Source organism: Suillus subalutaceus (genome assembly GCF_016647625.1).
Source record: "Suillus subalutaceus strain FC151 chromosome Unknown DFJ58scaffold_8, whole genome shotgun sequence".
Classification (NCBI taxonomy): Eukaryota; Fungi; Basidiomycota; class Agaricomycetes; order Boletales; family Suillaceae; genus Suillus; species Suillus subalutaceus.
This window is the reverse complement of record NW_024540257.1, coordinates 32,037-56,708: the sequence shown is the minus strand read 5'-3', so window position 1 is coordinate 56,708 and position 24,672 is coordinate 32,037. Positions and strand designations below refer to the sequence as shown.

The 24,672-nt window shown below is 47.9% G+C and overlaps 5 protein-coding genes across 5 annotated transcripts; 2 read left to right on the top strand and 3 right to left on the bottom strand.

Annotated features, from left to right (window-relative positions):
• Positions 1-1,189: 1,189 nt before the first annotated feature.
• Positions 1,190-2,545, bottom strand: DFJ58DRAFT_762101 (YIF1-domain-containing protein). Its single transcript, XM_041388526.1, has 5 exons — positions 2,183-2,545; positions 1,937-2,135; positions 1,676-1,889; positions 1,531-1,627; positions 1,190-1,485 (listed from the first exon to the last, which is right to left on the bottom strand). The coding sequence occupies exons 1-5, from the start codon at positions 2,489-2,491 to the stop codon at positions 1,339-1,341; spliced, it is 966 nt and encodes a 321-aa protein (XP_041249270.1). The 5' UTR covers positions 2,492-2,545; the 3' UTR covers positions 1,190-1,338.
• A 1,480-nt stretch (positions 2,546-4,025) lies between these two features.
• Positions 4,026-8,366, top strand: DFJ58DRAFT_890304 (CHAT domain-containing protein; the record flags this gene model as incomplete). The annotated part of the gene is made up of 8 exons (XM_041394732.1): positions 4,026-4,545; positions 4,610-4,653; positions 4,710-5,061; positions 5,104-5,356; positions 5,402-5,832; positions 5,902-6,098; positions 6,256-6,794; positions 6,828-8,366. The coding sequence occupies 8 exons, from the start codon at positions 4,026-4,028 to the stop codon at positions 8,356-8,358; spliced, it is 3,867 nt and encodes a 1,288-aa protein (XP_041249269.1). The 3' UTR covers positions 8,359-8,366.
• Positions 8,367-9,504: 1,138 nt separating this feature from the next.
• On the bottom strand, positions 9,505-10,172 carry DFJ58DRAFT_762098 (uncharacterized protein). The gene is made up of 3 exons (XM_041388525.1): positions 10,129-10,172; positions 9,750-10,075; positions 9,505-9,697 (listed from the first exon to the last, which is right to left on the bottom strand). The coding sequence occupies exons 2-3, from the start codon at positions 10,007-10,009 to the stop codon at positions 9,643-9,645; spliced, it is 315 nt and encodes a 104-aa protein (XP_041249268.1). The 5' UTR covers positions 10,010-10,075; positions 10,129-10,172; the 3' UTR covers positions 9,505-9,642.
• DFJ58DRAFT_762097 (uncharacterized protein) lies at positions 10,037-10,520 on the bottom strand. Its single transcript, XM_041388524.1, has 2 exons — positions 10,348-10,520; positions 10,037-10,295 (listed from the first exon to the last, which is right to left on the bottom strand). The coding sequence occupies exons 1-2, from the start codon at positions 10,442-10,444 to the stop codon at positions 10,132-10,134; spliced, it is 261 nt and encodes an 86-aa protein (XP_041249267.1). The 5' UTR covers positions 10,445-10,520; the 3' UTR covers positions 10,037-10,131.
• A 5,234-nt stretch (positions 10,521-15,754) lies between these two features.
• DFJ58DRAFT_837054 (uncharacterized protein) lies at positions 15,755-17,333 on the top strand (the record flags this gene model as incomplete). Its single annotated transcript, XM_041392332.1, has 5 exons — positions 15,755-15,845; positions 15,909-16,003; positions 16,136-16,292; positions 16,372-16,898; positions 17,133-17,333. The coding sequence occupies 5 exons, from the start codon at positions 15,755-15,757 to the stop codon at positions 17,331-17,333; spliced, it is 1,071 nt and encodes a 356-aa protein (XP_041249266.1).
• Positions 17,334-24,672: the final 7,339 nt, after the last annotated feature.

Genomic DNA, 24,672 nt, shown 5'->3' with positions numbered 1-24,672 from the left:
GATCGACCTTCCAATGCTGTTTAGGATTCGGGAAGGGAGTGGTGTATGCATGACCGAGTGCCACCCGATTAGTTCATGCCAACCCTTGATGACCCTTTGATGGGGTAGTTAACGAGAACGTTGGGGATAGTTGGCCACGAGACGGTGTCTTTACCCCAGAGTCACACCTGACTTCATATCATGATGCCGGTTCTTGCGTTCCGACTGGAAATTCGCTACGAACACATAAAGAAAGGCATCGAATCCGGTGCAGTGGCGCACAGTACAATTCTGGCAGATGATAATTGGATGATAAGACGGCGAGGTGAGTTAATTTCATACCCAATTCTTACTTCATATGACTGACAGCATCTCGTACGCTTTCAACTTGATCTGTAGATTTTGTCAGCTGCAAAACGGTGCTGTTACTAGGATGCTATAGCCTTTTGCGCGAGGACTCGAACCGGAGCACGATTGTAACAATCAGAGGTAACAATCCTTGCATCTAGCATCCCTGTCGTTAACATGATCGTATCATCTATTATTCACGCACGATATTCCCTCGGCACTCCATTACTTTCTCGGACCCACTCCCGCAATGATCGCAGCAGCCGCACAGACGAAACACGTAGCCGAAGAAGGCACGATCGCGGACGTGTTCACAACACTAGGTTCTGGTACTGAAGGGCATCATCTCGAGACGCGGTCAGTGCTACCTTTCTTCGCTTCCGAGGTCCTGACGTCGACATTGTAGAGAACAGCAGATATTTCATTGATATCTGACTTGGTGTGGGCAGCGACAGGTGCCTTGTTCTGTGTTAGTGGGTCCTTTGTGGCGGTGAGTACATAAGTTGAACCATGAAGAGAACTGGCCAGCGCCGCTCGTCGCTGCCAGCACAATATCTCAGTGAGATACTTTATGATGAGGCTGAGCATCCCGGGCCACTGCTTCCTTTTTCATTATACTGTCGAGTTTCTAGACAGAAGACTGGAAAAAAAGCTGAGAGGAAACAGACCAAAAACGACGACTAATTGATTATACACCCACGATGTAGAACTTCTTTGATGAGTTGTTGCCAGAGATATAAACTTCGAGGAGCACGGCCTGGAGCTGCCTGGCTAGTGGGAATTGATATCGAGAAATCATTTGGACCAAGAATCATAGTTCGAAGTCATGGCGTCTGCATGTCATTCAACGCACTATTGTGTTGGCACATCAAGCGCTAGATGTAAGGCAAATGTTATCAATGAGCTATATTATTACATGCGGTTAATTAATATCACCACAATCAACGCTTACGAAAAAACATGCATAGTTTATATTACCATAGCGCGACGACTCGAAAGCACGCCAAGTACTCACACCCTCACCAAAATACCCATATAGACGACCTGCAAAACAGCCTCCAGGAACAAAAACGAGATGCGGCGTTTTCTAGATGCGGGATTGACGGTGCCCACGTTGGCGGGTGAGTCGGGAAGAACTACTGAGCGGAGAGACCGAAGCTACACGAATGTGAGTAAGGTATTTGGTATATAGAAGGGACATACTATGAATAACGCGTTTGCAGCGAACGCGTAGAGGAATACGAGGGCATATATTGTCGGGTTTAGATTGAGGAGACCCGCGAAGAGTGTGAGGATGACGCTGGCTCGAGTTAGCAATGAAGTGAAAGGGTGTAAAGAGCGGACTCACCCAACAAACTTGTATCCACCATAAGCAATCAAATCTACCACTTGACCCGTGCCTTGGACATTGAGAAGGTAACAACCACATTGAACGAAGAGAAAGTCGAGTAGGACGACAAGGAGAGCACGTGTTGCACTTGAACCGAGGATTTGGGGGTGGAATCGTTCTTGAAGACCAGTTTGAAAGGCCGCTACGAGGATGTAGGTGACGAGTGCCATGACTGCGCAAGGAATAAGAAGGGGTGAATGGAAAGGGAAAAAGACGCACGGGGTATGTACAAATCGGGACTATTGATATCATCGCGAGGAGGCTGCCACTCTGTGTGACCAGCCTCTGTGCGACGGACTTTTCGTGTCCAGGGTTTATGTCGCCAGGGGAATATGACGAGCTGGAGTTTGTGCATGACATAGGAATTTGAAACGTTGAAGTGGTGTTTGAGCATGGTGACTTGTATCATGCCAGCGAACTGTTCATGGTGAGCAAGTAGATTAAAAATAAATCGGGAACACGTACATTCTTTTGGACATAGTCCTGGCCTGCAGCAACAGCTGTTTGACCCAAGTGCATCCCGAACTGAGCGGTAGTGTCGTTCATGCCCCATGCTGCAAAGTCTGGAATGTGTTGGGGTTGAGGATTCGGGATTGGTTGAAATGGAGGAGGATGGTATTGAGTTCGTGCACCATATTGTTGGTTTTGTGGTGAACTAGCAAAGCGTTGATAACCCTGAGGTGAAGCTGGCGTTGAAGGCGGTTCTGGTATGAAAGCTGGATGAGTCGGAACTGGGTGTTGAAGAGGTGGGGGTGATCGTGAATAGTAGGACATCCTCGAAGGAGCGGGTGAAGCATTGAGGGCGCTGCTGGGAGTGAGCGTCACGCGTGATACAAACAAAAGCAAATAAATTTTAGTTGCCTCTACTGCCACTACTGGCAGCATCATTGCAAAATTGTGTTGATTCTTGTTATTTTGATATACATACTCTTCACCGGTTCGCTGATGGGCCACTATCATTATTGACACGGCAAGCGTGAATCCCCTTTTCATTTGCAACTGGTGTACCCATCGGACCCTACGTGACCTTGTAAACTTATACAGCATATGAAAATGCAGTACAAGAAGTCCCAGTAAAGGCAGTGCGGTCGAGTTTTTCAAAAGCTGGTAGTGCAATCTCATATGTAAATTGCCCGCAGCGCAATCAACGTACCCTAAAGGACTAGTACTCATCGCTTCTCTGATACGGCCTACATTGCTGATGCACATGTGCATGCTGTTGTAAGTCTGCTACATGTTGTAGGGACAAGGCTGCGAGTTTGAACGCCGTGTGAGAGAGGGTGACAATTCTCTGTAGAACTACTACATAAAATTGTACTTTTATATGTAGCGGAAGACGTAAGAAGGGAAGTCGCACCATCAAGGGATAAAGGTACGGTTCCATAGCCAAGGGAATACAATTCCTTACATCCCTTATATATATAGTCCATCATGTGGGCATCAGGAGTCACAGGTACTGCAGTTTTCGTGACCTCTAGCGCTAAGCACACATCTCCCTCTCAAGTGTTAAATCGAATCAATTCCTCAGCCATATGTCAAGCTTCGTCCCTGGTCATTTCAGTGAATACCCTCCACCCTTGGGAGAGGGGCCGAGCCACCCAGAACAAACCCAGGACCCGGGAGAGACACACATCACTGAAGTACAAAAAGTCGTCATCACTGGTATGTGATATCAATCTCTGTTCAGCATGTATTGTCGATTTCCAAGCCATTCGCGCAACCGATCTTACTCTTGGTCTCCGACGGATCCCCGCTGGTTTCCACGTAGTAGTAAAGACCGACAGTGCTGAATGCCAGACGAGCAATAAACCTGTACACGTTGATCAGACTGTTATCGAATGGAACGAGCACATACTTCTGTACGTTGTCCTTAATCTTGTCTTTCTTGCAGGTATTGAGAATGACTCTAGGCCGTGTGAGTCATCTTCTAAAATTCGTGTCAGCGTGTATGCCTCGTTTGAGTTGGGTCCCATGCTCTGTCATGGAGAAATCCTCCGCACATTCGAGATCTCTGTCGGAGAATTATTGGATCGCAGCGAAAAATTGCATCGTCAGTATTATCTACTGCAAATAACGCCTAATGGATGTTAATGAATATCCCAGCCATCATCCTTCAGCCAGAACAAGAGGAAGTCGTATCTTTGTGCACTTTACTGTTCATAACAGTAGAGCGACGTTCTGATGAAAATGATGCCGCAGCTCTTTGCCCCCTTACTACCATGAGTGATAAATGCAATCTGATATCTTGATGCTGAGGGCTTGTAATGTATAGCCTATGTCTGACGATATGCATGCATTGTTACTAAGGATGGATGCCGGACATGATCTTCTCGCACGCTACCGCAGAATGCAGCACCGTTGGGATTTCGATCAATCCATAAGTCACTTTGAACATGCCTTGGATATCTGCCCCATGGATCATCCCTGCCGCCCTGCAGCACTGTTCAATCTAGCTACCGCAAAGTTTGTCAGTTGCCAGGCTAATGAAACATACCCCAACTTCGACATCCCTATCTCTATTTTTCAAGATGCTCTTGAATTGCGTCCCACTGGTCATCCAGACCGACCTGCCACCCAACTCCATCTTGCCATTGCTTTGCTGTCTCGTTTCATGAAACAGGGATTTCTGACGGATGCTGATGCGGCTGAAGAGTTACTGAGCAAGGTTCTCAATGTCTGCCACGCCAACAGCCTCATTCACAGAGCAGCTTTGCTTGCAATTGAAACATCGGCTGGAAGCACTACTGCAAATGATCTCGGGCAGGAGCAGCCCACTGCATCTATACGTCCGTTACCGCTGAATCAACTTGTTGATATGACAGTACAGTGTATGCGTAGAGATGATCCACATGCCTTGGATGAAGTGATATGGCTTCATTACGATGCACTCAGATATTGCAACATGCATGCTTGCCGAGTATTGTTATGTAATCTGGGTGGATTATTAGACACTCGCTTCAAGCGTTGAGGCAATGTCGAAGATTTGGATCAGGTTATCGCACTTTGCAGGGAAGTGTTGCCTTTCCACCCAGTTGGTCGCACATTTCGCTGGGGGGCATTAAATAATCTTACAAATGCACTTTTCACCCGCTTTGAATACCGAGGCAATGATGAAGACTTGGATGAGGCAATCACACTTCGCAGGGAAGCGTTAGCTTTGCACCCTATCGGTCCCACAGATTGGTCCAGGTCATTAAATGACCTTGCAGGTCGACTCTCCACCCGCTTTGACCGCCGAGGCAATGACGAAGACTTGGATGAGGCAATCACACTTCACAGAGAAGCACTAGCTTTGCACCCTGTTGGTCACACAGATCGGTACTGGTTATTAAATGACCTTGCAGGTCGACTCTCTACCCGCTTTGAACACTGAGGCAACAATGAAGACTTGGATGAGGCAATCGCACTTCACAGGGAAGCGCTAGCTTTGTGCCCCATCGGTCACACAGATCAGTCCAGGTTATTAAATAATCTTGCAAAGCAACTCTCCACCCGCTTTGAACACCAAGGCAATGCCGAAGACTTGGATGAGGCTATTGTACTTCAGAGCGACGCACTAGCTTTACGTCTTGTTGGTCACCCAGATCGGTCTCAATCATTAAATGATCTTGCGAATTGCTTGCACACACACTTTAAATGGTGAGGCAATGATGGAGACTTGGATGAGGCTATCGCACTTCACAGGGAAGCGCTAGCTTTGCACACTGTTGGTGACACAGATCGGTCATTGTCATTAAATAACCTTGCAGTTCAACTCTCCACCCGCTTTGGACACCGAGGCAATGGTGAAGACTTAGATGAGGCAATCGCACATCACAGGGAAGCGCTAGCTTTACGTCCTGTCAGTCACACAGATCGGTACTGGTCATTAAATAACCTTGCAGGTCGACTCTCTACCCGCTTTGAACACCGAGGCAATGATGAAGACTTGAATGAGGCAATCGCACATCACAGGGAAGCGCTAGCTTTATGCCCTGTCGGTCACACAGATCGGTCCAGGTCATTAACTGACCTTGCAGGTCGACTCTCTACCTGCTTTGAACACCGAGGCAAGGACGAAGACCTGGATGAGGCTATGGCGCTTCTGAGCGAGGCACTGGCCTTGTGCCCTATCGGTCGCACATATTGGTATGGGCTCTTGAATAATTTTGTGACTTTACTCTCCACCTGCTTTAAACACTGAGGCAATGACGAAGACTTGGATGAAGCTATTGCACTTCACAGGGAAGCACTAGCTTTGCGGCCTGTTGGTCACATAGATCGGTACCTGCCATCAAATAACTTTGCAAGTCAACTCTACATCCGCTTTGAAACCCGAGGTAATGATGAAGATTTGGATGAGGCTATCGCGCTTCACAGGGAAGTGCTGGCTTTACTCCCTGTCGGTCACACACATTGGTGCTCGTCATTAGATAACCTTGCGAGTGGACTCAACACCCGCTTTGAACACTGAGGCTATCGCGCTTTGCAGGAAAGCGCTAGCTTTGCACCCTGTCAGTCACACAGATCATTTCAAGTTATTACATGATCTTGCGCAGGGACTGTCCTCCAGCTTTCAACACCGACGTAGTAATGATGAAGAAATGGAAGAGGCTATCGCGCTTCACAGGGAAGCATTAGCTTTGTGCCCTCTCGGTCACACAAATCGGTCCTTGTCATTATATGGACTTGCTGTTCAACTCGGCATCCGCTTTGATCACCAAGGCAATGATGAAGACTTAGATGAGGCTATCGCGCTTCATAGAGAAGCGCTGGCTTTGTACCCTGTCGGTCATGCAGATCGGCCCTGGTCATTAAATGGTCTTGCGGATAGACTCTCCACCCGCTTTGATCACCGAGGCCGTGTCAAAGACCTCAACAAGTCACGGGATGTTCTCCACTGCTTATTGACTCTGTTGACGCAACATGATCCTCATCAATTACGAGTCCATCAGTCTCTAGCTGAGGTCTGTTTGTTATTCCATCGATCAAGACTTGACGGCAATGGTCCGGATGAAGATATTGACAGTCTGAATGCTGCCATGGATCATTTCCAGGCAGCAGCAAATATTGTCTCTGGATGTTTGCTACCTCGCCTGTGAGCAGCTCTACTCTGGGCTCACCATGCTAGTCTACACTCACACGGTACTGAACTGGAGGCTTGTACGACTACTATGCGACTTCTGGACACTCACATGCCTGCAACAGCTTCAGTATCGTCTCGTCATAATGTCATGAGCCACTTCCCAAGCATGTTTGCCGTGGATGCTGCATCATGTGCTCTTCGTAGTGGTGACGTGCATCGTGCTGTTGAGTTGTTGGAACAAGGCAGGACTGTTATCTGGACCCAGATGACACGACTCCGCACGCCTCTTGACGACCTCCAGACTCGCGGCGATCATGCAGTGACCTTGATGAAGAGATTCAAGGATCTCAGCTCCCTCCTTGATAAACCTCCTGCGAGCCGTCCAGAAGGGACACCGAGAGTTGATATAGAAGCAGAAGAAATCCGGTACAGACATCTAGTGGAGGACTGGAATGGAGCTGTAGAAGAGATCCGGAAGATTGAGGGCTTCTCTCGCTTCCTACTTCCCCCTTTGTTCTCCGATCTTCAAGATGCAGCTCGTGATGGGCCTATCATCATGCTCATTGCAACCAAGTGGTCTTGCAATGCCATTATTATCCTGCACAAGCAGCCTCCAACTAGCATTCAACTCCCTACCAATTTTGAGAAACTCAAGAGATTGATGCTCGCACTCCAAGAAGCAGTTGAAAAAGACGCCAGTCCTAAAGGGAGCCAACCAGCGCTGGTAAAAACTTTGAGGGAGTTGTGGAACAATGTCGTCCGCCCGGTTGTCGAGAATCTGGGTGAATTTGCACAACGAGGTTCCCGAATATGGTGGTGCCCAACGTCTCTCTTCAATTTCTTGCCGTTGCATGCTGCTGGTGAATACAGGGCAAATGGGGAGTCCCTTTCACAGCAATATACCTCTTCATACACCCCATCGCTTACCGCGCTGATGAGGGCTCGCAAAAGTCATGACAGGTCGCTGTCGGTGTTCTTCACTGCCATTGGCCAGAATCGCCCAGCAGGTGCTTTATCCACTTTGGATAGTGTGGAGCCTGAGCTGGAATTGGTGCGGAGTCTTTTGCTGCATCCCCCAACTGTTTCCTTCACCAAGATAACGAGCATTGATGCCACAAAATCAAGAGCACAGTGCGCGTTGCGAGATAATACTTGGGTCCATTTCGCATGTCACGGGACACAGAAATTTGACGAACCCTTCAATTCGGCCTTTCATATGCGCGACCACCCGCTGTCACTCCTCAATATCACCCAAATGGATCTCTCTCGGCATCAATTTGCATTTCTCTTGGCCTGTGAAACAGCAGTTGGTGTCCCTAGAAGTCCTGACGAAGTGATACATCTAGCGGCTGGCCTGCAATTCGCTGGGGTTAAGAGTGTCGTTGGGACATTATGGAAGGTCAACGATAATACTGTGCAACGCTTAGTCAAGGAATTCTACACAAACTTGTGTGGGGATGGCAAAATGAATTCCAAACGAGCTGCCCGAGCGCTGCACCGAGCGGCCCAGTCGTTGGCTCGCGACAAGGACATGCCCTTAGACCAGCACATAGTGTTCATGCATATTGGCGTATGATCAATTTTGTGCATACTCCCAGCTTGTTGATCAACATGTTAATTTGACGACTTCGCGTGTAGCATCCAGCTGTGGTTACTTGCAGCCTGTTGCCAAGACAATAAATTTCCATGTTTCAGACTTTGGAACTGTATACCTCTCCAATATGTGCACCCAACGTAGACTTCTTTGTATTTCCCACAGCGGAAGTCGGTTTGAAGTTCTGATATCTTCAAAACAGTGTTGGAAATGTTATTATTAATGTTGGAAATCAACCCGTCAATATGGTACATAGTTGCTTTTTCGTTTGACTTACGCTCAGTTTTGTAATGTTCGCCACTTGGCTATGTCGAATTCTCAGTAACTCCTCGCGCACATGTGGAAATATTAAGTTCGCTGGAAAGCTGAAAACAGAAGACGATAAAGACGACTCGAAAGCGCTACTGTGAACAAGCACTAGACTGACTAGAGTAGTACATACTAACTAGTGCCCCTCTGTAGCACATAATTCAGTCGGACAACCGTAATTATTCAAGCTCGGTGCTGGGTATAGAAATTGACAAGGAATCAAAGAATCAAACGGTACACTCGATGTTGCGGCAGTAAAATTATCGTTACATAGAGCTAGAAGTTCTGATGTTAGCAACTGCAAGGACGGGTGGTAAAGACTAAGAACTCACGCATCTCGGCAACAACAAGAAAGGGCATGAATTGGAATTATGATGAGAGGTGGGTTCGAGCAAGTCAGTAGGGTTGGGGAGGGCATGTTCCAGGCTGGACGAGAAGGAAATGAAGTGATCGTTGCGAGTGTCGGTTGGCGTGATACAGCTTTCTTGGGTGGGAGATGCAGTGCTTCGATGCAGCGAAAATGTGGAGAAATCTGGCTCTCTGGACATGGGAGATGACTGCACTTGCACCGCATCCCACAGCCGCACAGTCATATCCCAAGAACCAGACGCGATGCGAGTACCATCCGGTGAGAACGAGACTGACCAAACCTCACTAGTGTGCCCCTCCAAGGGCTCACCTAATGGATGTCCTGTCGCTGCATCCCACAGGCGCACAGTGTTATCCCTTGAACCAGACGCGATGCGAGTACCATCCGGTGAGAACGAGACTGACTCAACCCAACCAGCGTACCCCTTTAAGGGCTCACCCATCATGATGGCTGTCCCGTCGCCGCATCCCACAGCCGCATAGTCTTATCCCAAGAACCAGATGCGACGCGAGTACCATCCGGTGAGAACGAGACTGAGGAAACATCACTAGTGTGCCCCTCCAAGGGTTCACCCAATGGCTGTCTAGTCACTGCATGCCACAGCCGCACAGTCTTGCATTTTTCGAACGCATATACCTGCCCCTTCAACCGTCTCACATTGAAAAAAATCACGCAGAAGAGCAACACCACTCACACTAACAGCCTTTGGCGAAGAAAGACACCAGAGACCCTCCAATGACTCACGTGGAACTGGCGGGTGCCCATATGCGCTTTTCGAACGCATATACCTACATGATTGTAGTAGCAAGAAGATAAGATGAAGGTGACTAGTAAGTCGTACAACTCAGATACAATGATGATATCATGTAACACCGTCGTGTAAGCACGATGCAAAGCAATACAAGGAACGACGCCAAACAATGTGACAACAAGTTGTTTACCCGATCTGGCCATATCAACTACGGTACAATCTCAGAACCCATCGTACCACGCCATAGTGGGTATAACCTACGGAGACAGCTGTAACTTATCACTATGACATTATTGACACAGCAAGAAAGACCCGGACTCGCCTATTATGTGCATTTGGTGGTCCCATCAGAGGCCACGGAACAGCACTCAATACAGCTGCAATCTTCAACTTCCGTGACAAAGTTGTCTGTCGAACAGAGATACAAATACGCATGGCCCCCGTTATAGCTCGCGGATCGACCGCACTCATGCTTTCCTGCAAACACTCGTAAGTACGCAGTCTAAGATCAAAATACTGGTATGATGAAAGTATTCACCAGGCTGGTTGCATGAACCGCCGGTAGGATCTTGTGCTATAACAATGCCCGCCAGTACTGCCGCAGACATAATAATAGTGGCGGGTGAGATGAACTTCATTGTTGCACTTCAGGATAGGGCTCGACGACTTGGGTGTTCTTTGTTATTGAACTGAAAGTTATTGCTTTACTTTTATGCACAGGCAGTAAAGGGGGTCAGGCTCGAAACTAGTGTAGAGGGCAGAACTACTTGCAAAGGGTCAGTTCTTCTGGTTGCAACCGGCAGAACTAGCAAAACTTGTTTTTCCGGGGCGGCAGAACCCTAGGCTATGTAGAATGTGCATGGCATTCCCAACGGCGACATCAATGTTGCCTCATCCCATCCGTCATCCTCGCTATTGCAATTAACCACCTTAACCTCATCTAGAATAGCACGCGGAATTATTCCTTGTTCGACGATCCAACTGGCCAAAATCAAAAGCATTTCCCTCGAGCACTTCAACTTTGTCAAAGCCCTCATCTCTTCTTTGGTCCTCTTCGACTCCTTGAAAGCCGCGAATTCAGCAGCAACGTCGTCAGGCGAGATACTCTCTTGACCAGCAAGAAGGCCATCTGCATCACGAGGCTCGGTCGAGAGTGAGGTGCCCACGCGAATTATGCTTCAAGATTCTGTGCAGTCTCGACAGCCGCAATGTCGAAATTGTCATTTCCAAGGGGGTGTCCTCTAGCATGCACAGTCTTACTCGGGCAAACCGGTTTTCTTGTTCTATTGAATTCGGAACTGTGCTATCAGATCTACTTAAATTATATCTCCGCAAGACTCGCGTCCGGATACGATACCCTGGAATGCTGCCAGGTTCTGCCGCTACCCTCTCTTCGCGCGAGTTCTGCCGTGGGCCAGCCACAACCAATTTTTCCAGACCGGTTCAACCGTACTCACTTGGCATAACTGCCGAGTTCTGCCAATAACACTACGGGCTAAAACACGCATCTGCTACGTGCCCGACGGAGCAGCATAATGCTCCATAGCAACTCGATATTTCTAGACGTGGCTCCATGAGAACTCGCTGGCGTCAAGTTTGCGTCGAAATTTCATAGCTTACGTATGGTGGACGATAGGTTACGGTTCGATTTTGCCGATTTGCCGCGACATATTTGAAAGTCCGCGCGATGTTTATTCTAGTATTACAAGCATACCTAGGTATACATGCAAATTTGTGTCACACTCTCAGAGCCAGTTCGGTAACCCAAGGTAAGGTGAGTTTGCCACCTTGAAACGATTATATAATGTCGGCATGGTGGTCCCGGTTTGAAGCCCGATGACGGAGCTTGAACTTCCCTTTGACATGTCTGCATGCATACCTCGGTATACGACTAAAGATCTACGAGATCGGAACGACATCTGGGCTAGTGTCGTGTCTATAGTGTTATCTGCTCAAGTCCACATTCTTTCTATGGCTCAGCAATCATCTCATGCAGACAGGGCGGTCTGGACTGACACAGAGACTGATCAGCTTGTCCAATACCTGTACGACAATCGGGAGAAGGTCGCTGACACCGGTAACTTCAAAGATGTAACATACAATGGTGCTGCAGAGGCTATTGCTGCGCACCTGCAGCAGGGTCCACAGAAGACTGGAACGATGTGCAAGACGAAATGGGGAGCAGTAAGTCATATACCAATATATCGCTTAGATATAGACTGATTAGATATTGTATAGTTAAAACAGATCTATAACGCTATTCAGAAGTATTGCCAGACGTCTGGTGTCCACTGGGATAATGTCAGAGGAGCCAATATCACGAGCGAGGGTGCAACCACGGTATGGAACGAATATATTACAAAGAAGGTATGTCCAGTTCACAGTGTCATCTACATTTTGTACTGGTAGCTTACTGTTTTATATCTAGGGAAATTCGCACATGCGCCCTTTTCGTGTATCGGGATGGAGATACTTTGAGCAAATGGATGATATCATACCAAAAAACAGTGGCGCGCGAGGGCATACCGGGTACCAACCGCATACAGCTCCCCCTCCCTTAAGCTCAAGCTCCAGCGCTAGCATACCAGCAGCTGAAAATCATACCATGGGCGCCACCATTGCTACTTCTAGTGTCAGTGCCGCTCCTGCTGGTCCCAGCGCCACCCCTGCAGTAGTTGCCCCTACTTCTATTCCTACTTCTCAATGTCCCGCCTCTATTGACAGCAATAACACCCTTTCCACATCCTTAGTATCTCGGCCTAGCTCCAAACGCTCTCACTCTGACATGGTTCAAGAGTCGACTACCTCACTTCCTTCTACCTCGGTTTCTATGCGAGACGAAGACCCTCAGATGCCGCTGCCTCCCTCTAAGCCAGGCTCTCTCAAAAGAGCAAAGACAACATCAGGCCGTGCACAGACTCGGAGCGGTGCCACTGGGGGTAGTGGTACAGCGGATGTCAAGATGTCGAAGACCACCACTGCTGTAGCTGTGATGGGGTTCCAGAGCCCCGTTAACCGCCTAACAGATGTGATTTCTGAGCGCATGGTCTATCCCGAGGATCGGGTGATGGACCAGCGCTCAAGGGCCATGCAGATGTTGCAGGTTGATGATGCTGACTTGCCATTCATGGAGCGGCTTATGATGCAACAAGTTTTTGCTATGGACCCTGCAGCTACTGACATATATACACAAACCACTGACAAGGAGATGCGCCATGCTTTCATTATCTCAACGGCCCAGCGGTTGGGAATCCAACCTATGATACTGCCTCCTGGGTCCAATTCTTAGCGGTACAATTGTCTTACTAGTTGCATGAATAAATGAATGAATTGTATGTGCTACTACATCTCGTTGTCGCTGTCATCAAAGGAATCGTCTGACGAACCCCGCTGCTGCAAAATGCCTTGATAATCCTCCCACATGCAGCGCGCGATATGTTCACGCGCTTCCTTCATGCTTCCATCCTCTTCAAACTCCTCCTCGTCTTGAGGGATCCCTTGGTGCTCAGGGTTATCATAATCGAAGTGTTCATCGTCATCCGCGTACTCTCCTTCATCAGGTTTGTGGGCGCATATAAAGTTGTGAATCGCGCATAACGCGGCAGGTATACGTGCCTGGATGGTCATAGGATACTCAGGTGACAGTAAGAGAATGCGAAAACGGCGTTTTTAACACGCCAAAGATGCGCTCAATCACATTTCGAGCAGATGCGTGTCGCAAATTGAATAACTCTTCTTTATTGACTGGTCTGCAAAAATAGAATAGATATTAGGAAGCTTCAAGTAAAAAGAAATAAAACATACCTGGTATTAGCACGCCCCCACTCAGTTAGATGATACCGGACACTGCGGTAGGGCACTAAGAGCTCGTGACACAAAGGGAACCCCGCATCTGCCAGAAAATACTTGCTGGGAGGGATATACAAGCCACCTGAACGAGCCTCATCATAAAGGCGTGCATCTGTAACAGATCCTTCCCAGCCAGTGAGAGCGTAAGAGAATGTGAGGTCGAAGTCACAGGCGAAGAGACAATTTTGCGAAAGGAATCCTTTACAATTCCGATATGCAGGACGATCAAATGATGGGGGGTGAGCGTGGATGTGACTACCGTCAATCGCGCCAACAATGTCCTTAAAATAGGGCCAGAGCTTAGGGTCATTACGGATCTTGTGTGGGGCGTGGTAGGTGTCGTCAGGAGAGCGTACATGATTGGTGTAGAATGGGGGAGATGCGAAAATGGTCAACATCTTGCGGAAATATCTACAATTAAGTGTGAGCTCGTTAGTATCATATATAACAATAACAATTGACTTACTTTGAGATGGTATCATTAGACCGTTGAAAGCGCTCACCAACATGGCGGATGGTCAGTCCCGTAACACACGTGTATAGGAAGATGGCGAGTTGTTCTTCGAGGGAAACATAGCGCGAATTTGCATGACCCAAGGTGTGAAGTTCCGCTATAAGCGAGTGAAATACATCTGTGTGCATCCCAAGTTCACAGCGCATACGCTCTGGGTGGCCCAAAATGAGCTCCATGACCCACCCTTGACCTGAGAGGGCCGATGTGTGATATGGCTTGGGTATAGAGTCTTCTAGCAAGGACTCTGTAGCAGTAAGAAGGACGCTGACAACCAGTGCAATATGTTGGAGAATTCGTGCATGATCTCGCTTGGATGCCCGACCGCCTGGCGGCTGAGCAGCCTGAGCCAGAGTCAGCTGTTGGATTAATGGGTTGATGGCATCCATCAATACAGTGAGCAATGGTCTGATAGATCATCGATAACGAGTCTAGTACTACTGATATTCAATTGAGACTCAGTCATCGGCATCTACAACGCCGACATTATATAATCATTTCAAGGTGGCAAACTCACCTTACCTTGGGTTACCGAACTGGCTCTCACATTACCTTACTTTCAGACCGCTGCTGTCCGAGATTCGAGTAGCATGTTACCCTGGCCTGATGAAAGGTGATAACAAGGAGCAGCAGCTATATCTGATCTTTCTCTGGGCTATACTAATACTAGTATCATACTAGTAGTGATGCCGCAGAGGCGAATCAAATCGAGGCGATGATTATTTGCAAGTTACCCAGCAGATATCTATCTACATATTGTAAGAACGGACTCGGATTGTTTAATCCCGTGGAACCAATTCACGTCGACACCATGCGCTCCACCCGAACCCCTCTTCTGCTCCACTTTGGCTCAGGCATGTACTCCACTTCAGTTCCTTTGTGTTAAAAATTATAATCAGTGTCTGTCACAAGCTCGACGTGGGCGCCGTTCAAACCTGTGTTGGGTCAATGAACAACATGGTTTTATTAATGCGTCGAGGCTGAACGTTGCATCGCACACTGGACACTAGCAAGAATACTTCGAAGATCGCACGGGCACCGCGCCCAAATCATATGCGGCGTTCAAACATTCTTCGTGAGTCACTGTGTTGCGATCTCACCAACAACCCTTGATCCCATTGGTATCCCTGGATGCACATTGTCTTTGCACTGGAATGTGGGCTGAAACACTTCAATCAATCAGATATCATTCCTCAAATCTCACTTTGGCGATGTAAACACTGGATTATGGTATATCAAGCATGAATGCGATTGTTATCCGTCCACTAAGTTCCTCCGCTCACTCGCTCCCATCTTCTGATAGTATGACCTTTCTCTACTTTGGTGTATGTACCTTGTATTTCAATATTTACGCTTAGCAAGTCCAGGTTTTGCTGACTATTCTAGGTGCGCCATGGTTGAATGGGATATGCTGTGTACATTTGGATGTTTAAGCTATTGATGTTGCGCTCATTATCCATCTCTCATAATCAGGATATACATGCTGGGTGTGTATCCTCGCATAGGCTCTGTTTCTTTATTGTGATGGGCAGCATACAGTCAGTGTTCCAACAATTTCGGCGACTGGCACAGTGAGCATTCCACACCGATGCCTTCCATTCTTGTCCAACAACTGAACTACCATACAGGGGTGAGATTCTCGAACAACTCGTTGATTCAACATAACGACTCCTACAGTTGTGAGTTTGTTTCAGAGTCTGCGATCTTCCGAAGCTGATAATTTATGTTACTGGATTTATCAGGCCTTGAGGTCAGCGAGAGATTGTGGGAGTTGCGTGAGGTGCTTGCAGGTCAACTGGTCATCTGCAGTGGTCTGCAAGCAAGGAATGCACTGAGTGTGACATGAATTTACAGGTATACCTAGGTATACTTGTAATACTAGAAGAAGCATCGATCGGACTTCCAAATAAGTTGTGGCAAATTGGCAAATCTAACCATAACCTATCGTCCACCATACTTACGAGCTCAGAACTTCAGGGACTCCAAGAGTCGATACAGAAGCAGAAGAAACCCGGCACAGACGTCTAGTGGAGGACTGAATGGAGCTGCAGAAGAGATCCGCAAGATCGAGGACTTCTCTCGCTTCCTACTTCCCCCTTTGTTCTCCGATCTTCAAGATGCAGCTCGTGGGCCTATCATCATGCTCATTGCAAGCGGGTCGTCCTGCGATGTCATTATTATCCCACACAAGCAACCTCTGACTAGCATTCAACTCCCTACCAATTTTGAGAAATTCCAGAGATTGGTGCTCGCACTCCGAGAAGCAATCGAAAGAGGCCGGTCCTAAATGGAACCAACCAGTGCTGATAAAAGCCTTCAGGGAGTTGTGGAACGATGTTGTCCGCCTGGTGGTCGAGAATCTGGGCGGATTTACACAACAAGGTTCGCGAATGTGGTGGTGCCCGGCGTCTCTCTTCAGCCAGCAGCGTGCAACGGCAAGAAATTGGCAATTTCTTGCCATGCACGCTGCTGGCGAATACGGGCACATGGAGAGTCCCTTTCACAACAATATATCTTCATACACCCCATTGCTTACCGTGCTGATGAGGGCTTGCAAAAGTCATGACAGGTCGCTGTCGGTGTTCTTCGTCATCATTGGCCAGAATCGCCCAGCTGGTGCTTTATTCATTTTGGACAGTGTGGAGCCTGAGCTGGAATTGGTGTGGAGTATTTTGCCCAACTGTTTCTATCACCAAGATAATGAGCATCGATGCCACGAAATCGAAAGCACAGTGCGCATTGTGAAATAATACTTGGGTCCATTTCGCATGTCACGGGACACAGAAATTTGACGAACCCCTCAATTCGGCCTTTCTTATGCGCGACCACCCGCTTTCACTCCTTGATATTACCCAAATGGATCTCTCTTGGCATCAATTTGCATTTCTTTCGGTCTGTGAAACAGCAGTCGGTGTCCCTAGAACTCCCGATGAAGTGATACTGGCCTGAAATTCGCTCGGGTTAAGAGCATCGTTGGGACATTATGGAAGGTCAATGATAGTACTGTGCAATGCTTAGTCGAGGCATTCTACAAACACTTGTGCGGGGACGGCAAAATGAGGTCCAAACGAGCTGCCCGAGTGCTGCACCGAGCAGTCCAGTCGTTGGCCCGCGACGAGGACATGCCCTTAGACCAGCGCATAGTGTTCATGCATATTGGCGTGTGATCAATTTTGTGCGTACACCCAGCTTGTTGATTAACGTGTTAATTTGACGACTTCGGTAGCATCCAGCCACGGTTTCGTGCAGCTTGTTGCCAAGAAAATAAATTTCCATATTTCAAACTTCGGAACTGTATACCTCTCCAATATGTGCACCCATTTGTATTTCCCAGTCTGTTGCCTCGGAGCCAAATATGCCCGCTTGCAGGTGCTTTGTGGGTAACAATAGAGCCTAAAATTGTGCCATTGGTTTGAACATGAGGCACTGCCATCTGCACTACAGCTGAAGTCGGTTTGAAGTTCTGATATCATCGAAACAGTGTTGGGAATGTTATCATTAATAAATCAACCCATCAATATGGTACATAGTTGCTTTTCATTTGACTTACGCTCAGTCTTGTTCAATAATGCATGTTCGCCACTTGGCTACGTCGAATTCTCAGTAGCTCTTTGCGCACATGTGGTTCACTGGAAAGCCAAAAACAGAAGACAATGAAGACGGCTCAAAAACGCTACAAGTGTAAATGCACACTAGTAACTAGAGTAGTACATACTAACTAGTGCACCTCTGTAACACATCATTCAGTCGGACAACTGCAATTGTTCAGGCTCGGTGCTAGGTATAGAAATTGACAAGGAATCAAAGAATCAAACGGTACACTTGATGTTGCGACAGTAAATTTTTCTTTACATAGAGCTAGAGGTCCTGATGTTAGCAACTGCAAGGACGGGTGGTAGAGACTAAGAACTCACGCATCTCGGCAACTCGACCAGTGTGTCCCATGTGCCATGCGGCTCAAATCAAGCTCGGGATATCCTCTGGGTATCACCAATGAAGTCCAAGGAGTATAAAATGCATGATGGGAAGCCGGAGGTACCCAGAAAAGGAGTCGATTATTGGGTCCCATGATCCATCCATCAGCCTGCAGCAAGAAAGGGGATGAATTAGAATTATGGTGAGAGGTGGGTTCGAGCAAGTCAGTAGGGTTGGGCAGGGCATGTTCCAGGCTGGACGAGAAGGAAATGAAGTGATCATCGCTTCTTAGTCTCTTACTAAGTGGCACCCCAACTAGGACCCTGAAAAAAGTTCAAGTCAACATTGCCCCTACCAGCGTCAACGTCGCCCAGAGGCGACCTCTCAGACCCAAGCAACATATCAAGTACCCTCCTAACTAACATCACTTCACAGATATGTCATTAGAAGAACCAAACGAGCCCCAAGGCTCGAAAAGTAGTAGACCCAAACTGTCATGCTAACACCTTCTGCCCATCGAACAGATCAATCCCCGACCTAATAAATGACCCAACTAATCAAACCTCCGTCAGAGATGAACAAACGGCAAGAGCAGAACTAGAACAGAAGTTTTTCATAACACCAACCACAGAAATCACACTGGAGTCACTGACCACTGCGCTCCTCGACTTCTCTGTTCAAGCCCACTCCTTAATGCCCATGCACGTGGATGTTATTAGAGCCATAGCTATTCTCTTGTTTAAAACCGATCATGACCGTAAAGTTAACCTCATTTCCAACAGTATCTCCGTGAAACTAGAAGAACCCATTGCACGCCTGGAAAAAACTAGCCAACACCATCACTGAAAGGAACTCTGACCAAACAGTCTTACAAGCCACGATCAAAAGGGTCGAAGAAGCAGCCGATGGATTCTACAGCAGCATAGCCGATGTCAAGACACAATTGAAATGTTATCTCCGGCGGTCAACTCACTCAAGACCAAGATTGATAACTTAGCGACCAAAACCACATCCGTTCCACCTCAAATGATGGCAAATTGTCAATCCTACAGCGCAGTAACCTCAGCCAACCTCCCCCCTATGGTAGATCGAGCACTAGCCAGAGCAGCCACACGAGAAAGACAAATCATACTCGACCCAAACCCCGGCACTCAGATCTTCCCTCCCAACACACCCTGCTCTGAAATCGCAAAGAAAATCACTTTGCCCTCGCGATCATGGAACGAGAAAACACTCTGACTGGCAACATCAAAACTGTTCTCCCCCTTTGCAATGGGGGACTGATAGTCGAATTCGATAATGAGAACATAGCTCAATGGCTCCGTGGTCCAGAAGGGAAGGTTCTACTAACTGAACAATTAGGGTCCGCGACTCTTGTCCACGAACAAACCTTCTCAATAGTAGCTCAATACCTGCCCATCAATCTCCCCCTAGAAGACGGCAATCTACTATGCAAAATCGAAAAGGACAACAACCTCCTGGACAACTCCATAGCATCCATGCGCTGGATTAAACCTCCTCAACATCGATCCAATGAGCAAAGAAAAGCTTTTGCAATGATACATCTAAGAGATGCTGACACTGGCCAATTCCATTCTTAGAGAGGGAATATGCATCACTAATGAACATTATAACAGTGAATAAAGACAAGAAAGAACCCATCCGATGCGCCAAATGTCAGAAATTCAGACACATTGCACGCAACTGCAAAGCGACTGGGGACACTTGCGCAACTTGCGGGGGATCTCACTGCACATCCACTTGCAACGCCTACCGCACTGAATGCTGCTGTCAACTGTAAAACTCAAAATCACGCCAGCTGGAGTCGTTCATGCCCGGTCTTCAAGCAACGATGCAATGAACTCGACGAGAAGTTCCCCGAGAACAGGATGCCATATTTCCCTACGGAAACAGAATGGACTTAGGTCATACGCCCATCAAAGCCCCAAACCACAATCCCCACAATCAACTCCCCCCCCCCCCCCCGCAAAGTCTATATGCCAGAACGCAAAGCTCTAGAAACCTCAAACAAAGCACCCTTAACTTCTGCCCCCACCAACCCATCCTATCACCCACCCTATCCTCGACCTCCAACTTCTTCTCTATGCTTCCAAACGATGACCTTAGAACCAGACAGTGAGACCCCTGACCATCAATTTTAATGTTAAACGAACCTAACACTCACCCCGTCAGACTGAAAATCTGACAGCAAAACCTCAATAAATCCCTCGCCACACAAGAATCCCTACTGAACGGACGCAAACTCTCAGAATATGACATCATCGCCCTTCAAGAACCTCACATCAACTTTCTCTCGTAACACCCGTGCCAACCATAGATGGCACGTCCTATATCCGACCCATCATCATACCTCTCCCCAAACAAGAACACGCGCATGTACATTCGTAAATATGTCCCTTGACACTAACCACTGGAAACAGATACCCTTCCCCTCATCCGATGTCATTATTGTACAACTAACTGGACCCTATGGAACTTGTACCATCCTGAACATATACAACGACTGTGAACAACAAAATACGCTCCTCACGCTAAACGAATTCCTTGCACATAATATAGCTTCAATTCGCCCCACATACAATGACCATGTCCTTTGGCTAGGCGACTTCAACCGACACCACCCCCTATGGGAAGAAACCCGAAACCAACACTTATTTAACTATACTCTCGCACAACCTCTAATAGACTTAATCGCTGACTTCGGCATGATGTAACTCCTCCCTCTAGGCACTCCCACCCTACAATCCACAAGCACAAAAAACTGGACAAAACCAGACAATGTTTTCGGAACAGAACACACCATCGATGCTCTTATTGAATGCGCAACATACCCCTCTCAAAAGGGCCCCTGCACCGACCACCTCCCAATTATCACCATTCTAGAGCTCGAAACCCTGAAGACAGACTGAAACGCCTCGACGCAACTGGCGTGACGTAGACTGGACAGATTTTAATGATAAGCTCAAAATCCTCCTTTCCCCATTCCCGCAATACCCTTAGCATCTAATGAAGAATTTCAGATTGCAGCGAAAAGAATGACAAAAGCCATCACCGACACCATCGACCTATGCATTCCTCACTCCAAACCGAGCCCTCACTCCAAATGTTGGTGGACCAAAGACCTCTCAAACCTTCGCAAACACGTCAGTGGCCTAAGCTGCCTAAGCATATCAAATGCGAGCAATCCCAAACCACCCTTGCCACGATGAGCTCAAGAAAACAAGACATCAATATGCCCAGGAAATCACCAACACGAAGAAAACAGCACTGGATTGACTGGTTAGAGAACATGGAAGGTAATGACCTCTGGACAGCAAATTCGATACCTCACTTCAGCCCCAAGCGATGGGGGGAAAACTCGCATCCCGACCCTCACCAAGACCAACGCTGATGGAACGATCACCGAAGCTGTCCACCAATCGCAGAGAAAAGTGTCCTAATAGCTGAAGCATTCTTTCCTCCTCCTCCCCAAGTCAATACTGTACCCGCTGACCATATTTATCCAGATCCAATAGCCCCGCACTGGCGCATTACCAAGGACCAAGTCACCCGCGCAATCAGCAAACTCAGCGGCTACAAAGCTCCTGGACCCGACGGCATATGCAATATAGTGTTCAAAAATGTAGCACCATCCTTGTACCCTACCTCCTCCATCTCTTCAACGCCACCTTCACCTACAACACATATTATGACGAATGGTGTCAATTCACCACCGTAGTCCTCAGGAAACCAGGTAAACCCAGCTATGCGACGCCAAAAGCCTTCCGCCCCATCGCCCTCCTGAACACCACTGGAAAACTCCTCATGGCAATAGTCACAGAACAACTCGTCTACTTACTGGAACACCACAATCTACTGCCTAATACCCACTTTGGAGGACGCCCAGGCAGGTCCACGACAGATTCGCTCCATCTGCTTGAAAGCACCGTCAAACATGCTTGGCGAAACCACAAAGTAGCATCTGTGCTATTCCTAGACATAGAAGGGGCATTTCCAAACGCAGTTACGAAGAGACTACTACATAATATGCACATGAGGAAGCTACCAAGAGAACTAGTAGACTTCACGGAACACCTACTAACAAACAGATCAACCCGTCTTCACTTCGATGGATTCACACCTGATTGGATTCCCATCAGGAACAGCATTGGACAAGGCGACCCCCTCTCGATGGTCCTCTACATCATTTTATAACGCAGACCTAGTTGAAGTTGCGAAACCCTGTAAAGGTAGGGCTGCTCTTGAAGAACTAACCTTAGCTTTTGTAGATGACACGGCCTTTGTGGCGATAGCCAAGGACTTCCATACCACTCATCAAATCCTCAAAGACATGTTAGTACACCCAGGAGGAGGTTTCGACTGGTCCTACAACCACAACTTGCGTTTTGAACCCAGCAAGTTCGCCCTCATGGACTTCTCAATGAATAGAAACAAGGAAAGACCGACTCTGACAGTTCAAGGAACCACAATCAAACCGTCACCCACTCATCGCTTTCTAGGAGTCCTCCTTGACCAGGAACTTAGATGGAAACCTCAAGTCAATAATGCCATAGCCAAAGGAACAGCTTATGTCCTCCAACTGAGGTGTCTCGGCACTTTGTCCAAAGGTCTCCCCCTCCAGCTCATGCGACAACTCTACCAAGCGGTAGCAGTCCCGAAGATGCTATACGCTGCAGATCTCTGGTTCACACCAGCATTCTGGACTGGATCAGACTCGCTACAACGAGGCTCCATCGGAACCGCCCGCAAACTAACAGCAGTCCAGCGTATAGCAGCAATAGCCATGACAGGAGCCATGAAAAGTACCGCAACTGAGCTAGTTGAAGTCCACTGCCAACCTCCTTCCGATACCACTCCTGCTTCAAAACACATGTCACCAAGCCATAGTCCGCCTATCCGCACACCTGAAGAACCACCCTCTCCACCAGCCTATCAGACAAGCTGCTAAGCATTTTGTTTCCTCTCACCAATCCGCACTCCACAAACTCACCCATCTCTTTTCCATTAATCCAGACAACATCAAAACCCTCATACCAGACCGACGCCCCCTGACAACCCGCCTCCCATTCAGGACCCACATAGCAGAATCAAGAGAGCTAGCGATCAAGGAGAACGAGAATGCAGCAGAACAAATCCAGATTTACTGCGACGAATCTGGATATAAAGGTAACATCGGAGTAGCCGCCATTCTCTTCCGAACAGGAAAACACCCCCATACCTTAAGATATCACCTAGGCACAGACAAACAACACACCGTCTATGAGGCAGAAGAAGTCGGTCTGGTATTAGCTGCCCACCTGCTCGCAACAGAAGAAGATCCAACCTTCCCAACCTCTATCTCGATCGACAACCAAGCAGCAATCTTATCCAGTGAGAGCCTGATAGCACACCCTGGAACATACTTAGCAGATAGATTCAGGAAAATGATGCGCCAACTCACACCCGAACACCCCACCTTCAATGTCACTGTCAACTGGATCCCAGGCCATAAAGGTCTACATGGCAATGAAGAGGTGGATAAAGCAGTGAAAAGAGCAGCAGAAACGAACACCAACAACAGCCCTAAGGAACTCTTACCTGAAATTCTCCGTAGCAACTCCCTCCCTCTCAGCATATCTGCCCTCCTCCAAGAACATCGCCAATCCACACACCAGAGATGGATCAGTACCTGGAACAAATCGCCCAGATTCCAACGTATCAACCAAATCGACCCCAATATCCTCCATCGCTCTTTTATTAAACTCACCTCATCATACCCGAAATGCCTCACCAGCCTACTCATGAATCTCCGCTCTCAACACATCCCTCTCAACAAACACCTCCATCGCCTAAGAAAATCGGACACCCCTTACTGTCACTACTGCCCGCGAACACCAGAGACTGTCCACCATTTTCTCCTGCAATGCCCTCATTACCAACTCGCTCGTCATCAACTCCATACCACCCTCAGGTCACAAAGCCACATCTCTCCAATTTCTCCTATCGGAACGCAACGCCATCCCGCATCTTGTAAGATACATCAATGCCACAGCCAGACTGAAAACAACATTCAGTGAAGTCCCGCTACCATCCTAATTAATCAGAACTGATATACCCCAAAAGTAAACACTGTACTGCAATACATGCAAGCAAAACACATCCACCCCTCACTCTCTCCTCAACCCACCCTCAAAGCTCGCCACCACGAATTCTCGTCCCAAGGAACGATCTAGAACATGAGATCCCCAGCCAACCGCCAACCTTTGGCCCTCATACACTTTCTTCCCACAGAATTCCTACAACACCGTTGTGACAATCATATTGGCGCTAGGCATGTATACCTGCATAAATAGGTGGACCAAAGTTATCCCTCACATTATTCACTACTCCCCTATCAGCAGTTTTCACTTGTCTCAGCCATAACCCATGTCCGACGCTATTCCGCACTTTCCCGCACTATGCGCGCACATTCCCGCAGCGCTATTCATGCTCCCGCGACTTATCCGACGCTATTCCCGCGCTTATAGCGCTATCAGAACTACCAGCAATGTATCTATAGGAGCATTAGTGCATGTCCGCTCTACCTAGTGC

What these genes read in the sequence shown, in the direction of transcription:
- DFJ58DRAFT_762101 (XM_041388526.1), bottom strand. Translation starts at nt 2,491, where the DNA reads ATGTCCTACTATTCACGATCACCCCCACCTCTTCAACACCCAGTTCCG. An exon ending in AGGACTATGTCCAAAAGAAT is followed by an intron (nt 2,136 to 2,182) that starts GTACGTGTTCCC and finishes CACCATGAACAG; the next exon opens with TTCGCTGGCATGATACAAGT. An exon ending in GGTGGATACAAGTTTGTTGG is followed by an intron (nt 1,628 to 1,675) that starts GTGAGTCCGCTC and finishes AACTCGAGCCAG; the next exon opens with CGTCATCCTCACACTCTTCG.
- DFJ58DRAFT_762098 (XM_041388525.1), bottom strand. Translation starts at nt 10,009, where the DNA reads ATGGCCAGATCGGGTAAACAACTTGTTGTCACATTGTTTGGCGTCGTT. An exon ending in CTTCGCCAAAGGCTGTTAGT is followed by an intron (nt 9,698 to 9,749) that starts GTGAGTGGTGTT and finishes AGACGGTTGAAG; the next exon opens with GGGCAGGTATATGCGTTCGA.
- DFJ58DRAFT_762097 (XM_041388524.1), bottom strand. Translation starts at nt 10,444, where the DNA reads ATGAAGTTCATCTCACCCGCCACTATTATTATGTCTGCGGCAGTACTG. An exon ending in CGGCGGTTCATGCAACCAGC is followed by an intron (nt 10,296 to 10,347) that starts CTGGTGAATACT and finishes CTGCGTACTTAC; the next exon opens with GAGTGTTTGCAGGAAAGCAT.